The sequence below is a fragment of the Montipora capricornis genome, chromosome 1, assembly GCF_036669925.1.
Source record: "Montipora capricornis isolate CH-2021 chromosome 1, ASM3666992v2, whole genome shotgun sequence".
Lineage (NCBI taxonomy): Eukaryota > Metazoa > Cnidaria > Anthozoa > Scleractinia > Acroporidae > Montipora > Montipora capricornis.
Genome location: NC_090883.1, coordinates 14,019,262 through 14,028,742, shown reverse-complemented (window position 1 = coordinate 14,028,742; position 9,481 = coordinate 14,019,262). Strand labels below are relative to the sequence as shown.

Genomic DNA, 9,481 nt, shown 5'->3' with positions numbered 1-9,481 from the left:
CGTAAGCTCAATCAATCACGTGACAACCAAAAGAAAAAAGAAAAAATGCTCGTCGTTTAACGGTTGAGCAACTGGGTGCGTGAGCGGAATTACTATGCCATGCTTCCAAACACGTTTGAGACATGGCACAATAATTTTGAACTCATATGGCAATCACAATTTTTTTAAAACAATTTTGAAGGACAGTTTGGAATTTCAGTGATAAAGGTGTCTTCCCCGGTCACCCATGCGACAAGTCCTCATTAAATTCCATTACACATCTACGCGTCGTATGGGCATCTTCGGACTTGATGGGGGAGAGGGGGGCCCGGGGGGGGGGGGGGTGGTAACTTTCTTGCCCGGAAAAAATTACGCAATGCCCGAAAGCGTGAGAGTTGAAATCGGGATGCAAACGCAGACGTTCACCATTTTCGCATGTAATGAAACTGATATTATTGGAAAAGTTTTTAAATTGAAAGCTTGCATACTAATAACAGGTTGACGATAAGGGCGTTTCCTTTTTCGTCTCTCAGGCCCTTGATCCGTCATCTATCCCGTCTGGAAATGGGGAGCAATGTGTAATTATAATCGAATCTTTCATCTGATCAAATGATATGTTACAGTATAGAACATTTTAAGAGTACTGTGCGATATTCCCTTTCTGATAAAATCGCTTAATTATGAATGAATTTCGTTAATCGATGTCACGCTATTCCGATTTTTCTCATTCAAACAAAAAAAATGTTGATATTGCGTGACATCAGTGACAACTAAAAAACGGGTCCATTGAAAACCGGGTATTCCGCTTTTCAGCATGTTGAAGTACAGTACGTGAACATCGAACAAAATCAGCAAAACTACACCGATGAATAAATATTAATGATGATGAAGATAATGTCTGCTAAATGCAGTACTTAACACAAAAATAGGAATGAAAAATATTCAGTTCCGGGAGTCTTTACCAGATACCACATATCATTTCACTTAAGGACAATAAAGGCTATGTGATACTTTAATACTGAGATTTACCGATAGAATCGGGTAGGTACTTGGTGTATTTTGTCATTTAGTGGTTATCTATTGCACAAAATTATCTAAACACGGTAAAACCTTCAGGATAAGGATTAGGGTTAGGATTAGGGTTAGCGTTAGGGTTAGGTTAGGGTAATTGTACAATTACTGAACGTTTTATACCTTGTTTAAAAAAATTGAAACAATAGAAAAAGAGACACCAAGTACCTACCTGGAATCGATCGAATAGAATAAACAGATTACTTAGGCTACATTCACACAGTACCGGACGAATTCTCGACCGGTTGAAAAATTGACCGTTTACTCTGTTCGCACGGAACCGTGCAATACTTTTGCTCTGTTCACACGGAATTTACGTACCGGATGAAATTTTAACGTGTGTCTTTGGACTTACAAGCTTCTCATGCGCAGAGGGCTATTTCCAAGATCCAAAATGGCGCCAAAAAGGAGAAAGGTTGACGACAGCGGCAATGAGGCCAAAGATACGACACCTGAAAGCACTGAAAGAGATAAATATTTTACATGGATGATCTTTCCGAGAAGAGCGATTAAGATGGCAGCCTCCATGTTTTCTTCTTCCAGCTGAGCAGCCTCGCATTCATGTAACCAAACCTTTACCGTGAAAAAAATTGGACGTTTCTGGTGTTCAAGCGTGTTCAGAGCGCGCCGGCTAAAAATTCGTCCTCGATTTTGGCGTTCAAATTTTTGAACGGCGAGGTGTCCAACTTTTCGTACGTTTAGCGTGGTTCCGTGTGAACGGAACCCCTAAATGGACGAATTTTTAACCGGTAGAAAATTCGTCCGGTACCGTGTGAACATAGCCTTAATGGCATTTGTGTAGTATTTACCTTTCGTCTTGTTGACCTTGACGGCCGCTTGACCTTTAATTAGTAACGTCCTAAGTTTTTCACTTTTTCTTGAACCTATTAAGTCCACTGACTCCACAAAGAGTCGAACGAACTTTAAAGGAGAAACCTTAAACATGACCTTCGTTTGAACTCGTCAAAACGTTTTCCCGCTCTCTGCGAAATTGGCGCGAAACTTAGGCGCGAACTACAGCAGACGTCAGCGAGACATTACACGATATTATTCAAATTACCAAGTCTCTGAAAAAACCACTTTCGAACATCTAATCACCTAAAAAGTAACTAACTAGAATCATTATTTACGACTTTTGGAAATCACGCCGACAGCATTATTTTATAATGTTTTCTCCAGAGTGTCGTTGCCCGAATCAAGAGCGTTTTGCCCGAAAAATTACATAATTTCCGTATCTGGGGATCCGGCTCGTACGTCTGTGTCTACGCTTCAGCAAGTTTTAATCGATTGACTGGCATGTTATTCGGTGCATCGATTTAGAGAGCTTTCAAGGTAATTCACAAAGTATCAATAGAGATTCCTAATTTATTTTTGACCACCAAATTTGCATCAAACAAATGAAGGAGTTCGGAAAGCGTTTGTCGGACTGTTTTTTTCGTCTGTAGTTTAATTTTCTTCCAACAGCATTGACGTATCTTCAGACGCATGTGATTTCCACTTGGGTTTACTGGGTTAAAGCGGTCTAGAATTGCATTCCATGCCTTTACTTTTTTCGGAACTCCCGTTATCATAGACCTGAAACTGTTGTTCAACTTCCGTTTCGGAAATTGACTCTATTATTAAGCAGAAGTTAACCTACATTTTCCTATTTTTTTGACACTAACGTGACCGTCTTATCACATGAGTACCATCAAAGAAAAGCAGGACAATTGTCACTTCTACCTCGTTTAATTAATGGCCTAGTTCCCATGAGTCTCAGTGATAGCCAGAGTATCCGAACTAGCATTCGAAATGTCGTAGGTTCAACTTTTGTAAAGGAGCACTATTTTTCCGAGTACCAGTCATTATCGTAAAATGCATCTCTTGAAAATGGAATAAATTTTGTTTGCATTTTATTTTCAATTATTTCCGACTTTTGGGCTACACATGTGAGTCTGTGCTTCAAGTTGGTGGGTACTCCTCTCGTGATACTTTCGAATTCATCTCTTTACTTTATAATTCCAGTCACAGCGTGGAATGTCGTCTTTATGATTTTGATATATTGTAAAAAAGAAAAAACACAAAAACTACATACACCTTATTCCAAAATGGCCACCATTTTAGTATTCTTTTGTTTCCATGCTTATCAATAAAGGGCAAAATTACTGAGCGCTGATTGGCTGAGACAGAGGGCATTTTTTTCTTAATCGAGGGCATTCTTGGTAATCAAGAGAGCGCTTGATTACCTGTCAATGATCGGTTAATACGTTGCATAGCAACGTATAAATTTTGCCCTTTATTGATAAACAAGTAATCACATGAGGCCGAGTACTATTAAGGATTAATAGCCCATTTCCGAGTTCTGGCCTGCCTCATCTTCAAAGCGAGTCTAAGTGCGAAGTTTTTGTTATGAAAATTAGTTTTCATTCATGTGTAAAGTAGAACTAATTACCATTACAAAAACTTCGCACTTATACTCGCTTTGAAGAGGAGGCAGACTTGAACTCGGAAATGGCCTATTGCACGAGTGTTTTGGAAATTTTCCAAATTGCCCTCGTCGCGAAAATTTCCAAAACACTCGTGCAATTAATCCTTAATAGTACTCGGCCTCATGTGATTACCTATACAAATTGGCCCTTATGGCCTCGTTCAAGGTTTAATATTCTCTTTAATTTTACGTTTGAAAGCGAGGCCGTAAGGGCCAATTTGCATGGAAACAAAAGAAACTAAAATGGCGGCCATTTTGGAATAAGGTGTATAGGCTCTAGAAATTATTTGAGTAATCTTATTTGATTTTTACTAATAAGATCATCTATGGTGCTCCAACTGTGGTACTCATAACGAGGAACACTTCACTGTGCAATTGTGCACAAAATAATACACTTTTCTCCTGGCTGTAAAATAATTGATCACACGGCTTCAAAGATTCGTTTCGTTTAGTCTAAACATACATTCACCTTCTCTGCAATAGCCAAAACGCGGGCCGGGCCCGGGGCATCTTTTTTTTTATCTATTTCAAGCAGTAACAATAAAGACCTCTTCATTCTGTTCAGCCCCTGAATATCATCATCATTAAAAGTTATTTTTTTGGGTGATTTTATATTGAAATTGAAAGTGTGATTTACGTTTTAAGAATTTACTTGAAGCAATATTTTCATGTTCACTCCTGTTCAGTTTCCCTTTATCGGCTTTCTCGACTTCAAAGTTCATCGTTACCTTGCATTTAAGGCTTGCCTTAAATGTTCTTGTCTGTGCACGCAGTTGAGAGGCTTACGGTTTAAAAAACGTTCAATTGCAATCCCTGCGTTATTCAAATATATATGCTGATGATTCGACAATTGTTGCACCGGTACTAGACAATACTGACACCTCTATAGCCTTAGTAAACGAGTTTTTAAATTGGTCGCGAGATAACTGTATTTCATGTAATCCTAGTAAATGCAAAGAGCTCGTAATTAGAAAGAAATCGAACAAGGACACTTACAATCCAGTCAATTGCATCCCACAACATAGGGAATTGTGCTTACTTGGAGTCACACTTCAGAGTGATTGTAAGTTTAGTTCTCATGTTAAGGTCAAACTAGCTAAGGCTAACAAGGGCCTCGATATATTAAGAACTTTGAGAAAGGAACAACATGACCAGAATGAAATAGACCTCCTTTTTAAGACAATTGTATTGTCTAACTTATTGCCTTTCAGTGTATGGTGCGCATGAACGTGATCTAAACACAGTACAGAACTTTTTAAACAGATGTTACAAGCGGCGTTACATTTCAGTTCCATTGAATTTCAAGGATATCATGTATACGCAGGACAAGAAATTATTTAGTAAAGCTAGGGCTCTAACCTATCATCCGTTAAATGAAATTCTACCGAAGCCTAAACCCCAGCAATATAATTTACGTCGCATGGTTTGCCTCCGCCCAAAGATTAACACCGAACGTTTCAAGAACACATTTGTAAATAGACTCATTTTTGAACACAACCTGTTATAATTACATAATTCACTTTTAGCTACAGCATATTATTGTAAATTCATTACACAGTTTTCGTTTATGTAACATAGGATATGTATTTTTTATCTTATGGTTTATTAAAGACATCATCATCATCATCATCATCATTACCGATCACCTAGCATTGTAACCGAGAGCGGGTCCAAAGTGTTTAAGGTGGGTAGGTCGTTTGACCATCTTGTTCAAATCGTTCTATGGTATACCCATTAGTATGTCTCTCCTCAAGTTTCTCCGCATTTTATAAAACGATTGACACCTTTAAGCACCTTTGGCACGTTTTTTTCAGTTCCCTTTGGGATGAAAATTGTTCAATCTCTGCATTCGCAACGATCAACGATAAGGGGGTAAGGTTTCCATATGATCACGGAAGCGATTTTTGTCAGCTTTTGGTTGTGTTTGCGATCGCTGATATAGAATAGCTAGCGTTTTTTTTTTTTTTTGGGAGGTTTCAAGCGGCGCAAGAAGAGTTCTCTTGCGTTCCGCAACAACAGAAACGCCATCTACGCAGGCTACAAAAACCCGCTGTCTATAAAAACTATTTCTGCTTGCAGTTAATTTAGCCGGTTACCTCGTGACAAATGCGGTAGGTCTTTGCTTTCTATTCAATTGACAGAGTCTTAGCCATGTGGATCAAATCAAATCAGACATGTGAGATAAAAGAAGCAAGCTATGACCTTGCGATATCCTAAGACGTACCTTTTACATTTTCCACTGAATTTTATGGCTTGTTTCTTATTATTATATTGTAATTTCAAAATGTCACTATTGCAAAGTACTTAAAATCTTCGTTCACATTTGGTGCCTGAGTATGATTTTTGATGGACACTGATGTGAACACACCATTCTTTCATGTACCCACACCAGAATTGGGGCACGGTGCCCGAGTCCAAGTACAAGGTCTCGATTTCCTGTGCACACGTTTTTCGTTCCCACGATTCCTTGCTTCGCTGAACGTTGGTTGAGTTTTCAAATGGCGTCCGACGGAGGGACAATCCGTGCTTTAAATCGTCGCCTGTCGTCGTAGTCCACAGAAAGCAACACTCAAGCATGCATGGCGCGATTCGTACACTCAGGGGCAGTCAGGGGCATCTGCGTGTGCTCGGTTATGGAATGTGACCAAATCCAGATATCGGGTACCCAGTGTCTGAACACAGCATCATTTTGTGTCGGTTCCCAGCACTGGTGCTCGGGCACCAAGTGTGAACGCAGCCTTAGTTATTGATGAACAGAAATTGATGTTTGTTTTCCACTAAAATCAACAAAACACAAATCACACGTTGCACGCAATCGTAAACTGAGGAAACTTTTATCTCTCATACAATGCGAATGAGCAAAAAAAAAAAACATATTTACAGGAAGTTTAATGTCTGTTTATTTGTCGTAGAACAGGAACAAAACGAAGATGACCAAAGAGGAATAAATGAAAGGAATTTTCTCAGCTGCATCACGCTGCGACTGTGCACGAAAGAGCTGGTAAAGTATATACCTATTGACTGTAATTGAACATATTGTTAAAATACATGTAAATTGTTTAAAACATCTATTTTTTTCCTCCTGAACCTTGAAGAATTGAAGTCATGATTGACTACAGAAGAACGAGTGTTTCCCAAATGAATATTTTCTTGTAAATGCGAATTTCGGTTAGAAGTAGTTAACACGTCAGTGTATTTGTCGTCATTGGGATTTTTGTAGTTGCGTATGTGATGCAACAAATGTAAAGGGTCGTAAAGCAATGGAAAATTAAACCATAAGCGAGTGAATAAATCATGACGACCCTCGGGAAAGAGCTTAAGAGATTACAGTCCTATCGTCCGGATTCTTGTATGTGTACTTTAATTAATCATGTCAGCAGCTCCTTTAATTACCAAAGGAAACAGCATGTATCCACCTAATCTGATTTGGTTTCCTTGAACAAGGACAGACAGACCCGAAGGCGCCTCTATTAACAACTTTTCACACTTTAAGCGACTGATCGTGAGACATTTTAAATGTAAAGCAACGGCAACTCCGTTTACCTCATCAAAGCGCCTGACAATACAATGCACTTTTCTTTGCTGTAAGACGCTGTTAAGAATGTCCGGCCCCGCAAGATTATAGCCCTTTTGACTTTTTGAAAGCTGCCCTGATTTGTTTGTTTTGCGTTAATTATCAATAGCACACGACAACGCCTGATCGCTGATGTTTTTCGCACACCCGTATACAAGACATTAAGCAAGTTTAAATTACTACATAAGATTTAAAAGTTAGGTAAATAGGGAAAAGGTAAACCATGACAACTGCTTCCTTCCTTGTAAGGGCGATAAACTACAATCAGGTTGGCGCAAAGAGTCATGGTTCTACAGACCCCTTGTCAATCAAATGTAATAGCTTGAAAACGTTCTTGTACCTCACGCAGATTGGCCAAGGCAAGAATAGGTCGCTTAAACGATCCAAGGTCAACGATCGCAAAGATTCTCGACTAGTCGTTATGATTGAATTCATTTCTGATTGGCTTGGCAACGATTTTTTTGTTTTGAAGTCAATCCGTGGCATGACTAAAATGTGCTCCTGTTGAGGGAAACTTGAGTAGATTTGCCCTTCTTGCTTGTCACTTAATCAACTCAGTGACCAATGAAACGAGTCCGGCTGACGTAACACTTCTTAGTCTCCGTAATTAGGAAAAGAGAGAGAGAGCGTAAATCCGATAAAAGACAATACTGACCCCGCTTCTCAGTAATTTATGTCCGTTCGTGATCAAAAAACGACGAACGACTTCAAAAATGCAGAATTCTATTTCCTTTTCTATTGAGTCAATAATTTCAAGAACAGACCCTCCAAGACAAAGAGAGAATGAAAGCAGAGTATCTTTCAGCCGCGGTCCACTAAGTGCTATGCAAAATTTGGTGGAGCTGACTCCACGGGGAGAATACTATTTGGAGGAAGTCATTCCTATATTCGAAATTGAACGAGAAAAATCAAAGACGCATTCTCTTGGAGTGAGCACTTTGAAGAAGTCTTGTTCACATTCACCTGGTAAGCCAGTACTTTGCTTTTCATCTTAATGACTTAGACATTAAAAGGAACCAAAGGAATGTGGGATCCAGACACTTCTTTAATATGCCCACACTCCGTGGAAAACTTTATCGTAAGCTTTAGAATGGTTAATTAAGCCTCACCTACAAAGATCTGTAATGTTTACAGGGATGCTCTTTTCCAGTTATTTCGGGTTCAATTACTTACATTACATGGTTATTCGGTTTTGTAGTTTTCGTATCCTCACAGTAAGCATTTCACGTGTAATCAATCGATAAAAGTGCTAATACAGAGTCTGTTTAAACTTGACTCTAGGAGAAGAAAGCCAGCAAAGTCCAAGTTCTCCAGATGAATGTGATGAACTTGAAGACGAACAAGGAGACCAAAACTCGGACTCCGAAGGTGGAAACAAATCACGACGAAAAAGAACAGCATTTACAAGCCTACAACTCCTGGAGCTTGAAAGGGAATTTCATACAAAGAAGTATCTTTCGCTTGAAGAACGATCGCAGATTGCTAGAACTTTAAAACTTAGTGAAGTGCAAGTAAAAATTTGGTTTCAAAACCGACGCGCAAAATGGAAAAGAGTGCGAACACTCGGAGGGCCTCAGGCTCACGGCAACAGAAAAATTCATGGTCCCAAACTTGTTGTTCCTATTCCCATTCATGTCAACAGATACACACCAAAAGATCAACTACATGTCTCTTGAAAAGAGCGAGTTATTTATTTGTCGTGGCACAAAGGATTGAACTCGGTTTGGTTTTGAATTAGTTTTCGTTTTGTGGACAAGACTTCATGCGGTTCACGGATAGAGAGGCAAATGCAATGTGACATCGTATTCTGGTAAGGACTTCACATTCAACAAATGCGTTTCATTTCTGTGACGGTATGGTTGCTTTTTGATGTTTTCAAGTTTCTTTGTTTAATAAGTGCAAAGTATGGAAGCAGAAGACAGAATTCAGTGTTATCTGAATAAGAAAAGAGGACATGCTAGACACAAAACTTACTTGTTTGAACATACTGGTTTACTCTGTCACTTTCGAACGCTTGTTATAAAAGGTTAGTTAATCGAAAATTTCCTCATTTTTCATCAAGTAAAACAATTAAAATTCAAAATGTCACCATTACAATGGGGTTAATTTGATTTTCGCCCCTTTTAACAAAACATATCTCGAACGAAAATTACATTAGACCCTACTGTGTATTTCTCTGTGCTTTCACACCTCAGCAGCCAAGGTGTCTACGGTTAATGCCTTTGTTTCCTTGCGGCAACTCTGAAGGTGTCAAAATAGCATCCTTTAATAAGAAGTGTAATTCCTTTCTATTTGAAACTAATCTGGCACTTCACACGTAAGAAGAAACTGATTTAAGGGTTTCTTTCTTTGTGATGTTTCGAAGGAAACCGTCCCAATCATCCGTGTAC

The 9,481-nt window shown here is 39.0% G+C and overlaps 1 protein-coding gene across 1 annotated transcript; it reads left to right on the top strand.

Annotated features, from left to right (window-relative positions):
- The first annotated feature begins 7,690 nt into the window (after positions 1-7,690).
- On the top strand, positions 7,691-9,182 carry LOC138051632 (homeobox protein unplugged-like). The gene is made up of 2 exons (XM_068897874.1): positions 7,691-8,057; positions 8,373-9,182. The coding sequence occupies exons 1-2, from the start codon at positions 7,805-7,807 to the stop codon at positions 8,765-8,767; spliced, it is 648 nt and encodes a 215-aa protein (XP_068753975.1). The 5' UTR covers positions 7,691-7,804; the 3' UTR covers positions 8,768-9,182.
- Positions 9,183-9,481: the final 299 nt, after the last annotated feature.

What these genes read in the sequence shown, in the direction of transcription:
- LOC138051632 (XM_068897874.1), top strand. Translation starts at nt 7,805, where the DNA reads ATGCAGAATTCTATTTCCTTTTCTATTGAGTCAATAATTTCAAGAACA. An exon ending in GTCTTGTTCACATTCACCTG is followed by an intron (nt 8,058 to 8,372) that starts GTAAGCCAGTAC and finishes ACTTGACTCTAG; the next exon opens with GAGAAGAAAGCCAGCAAAGT.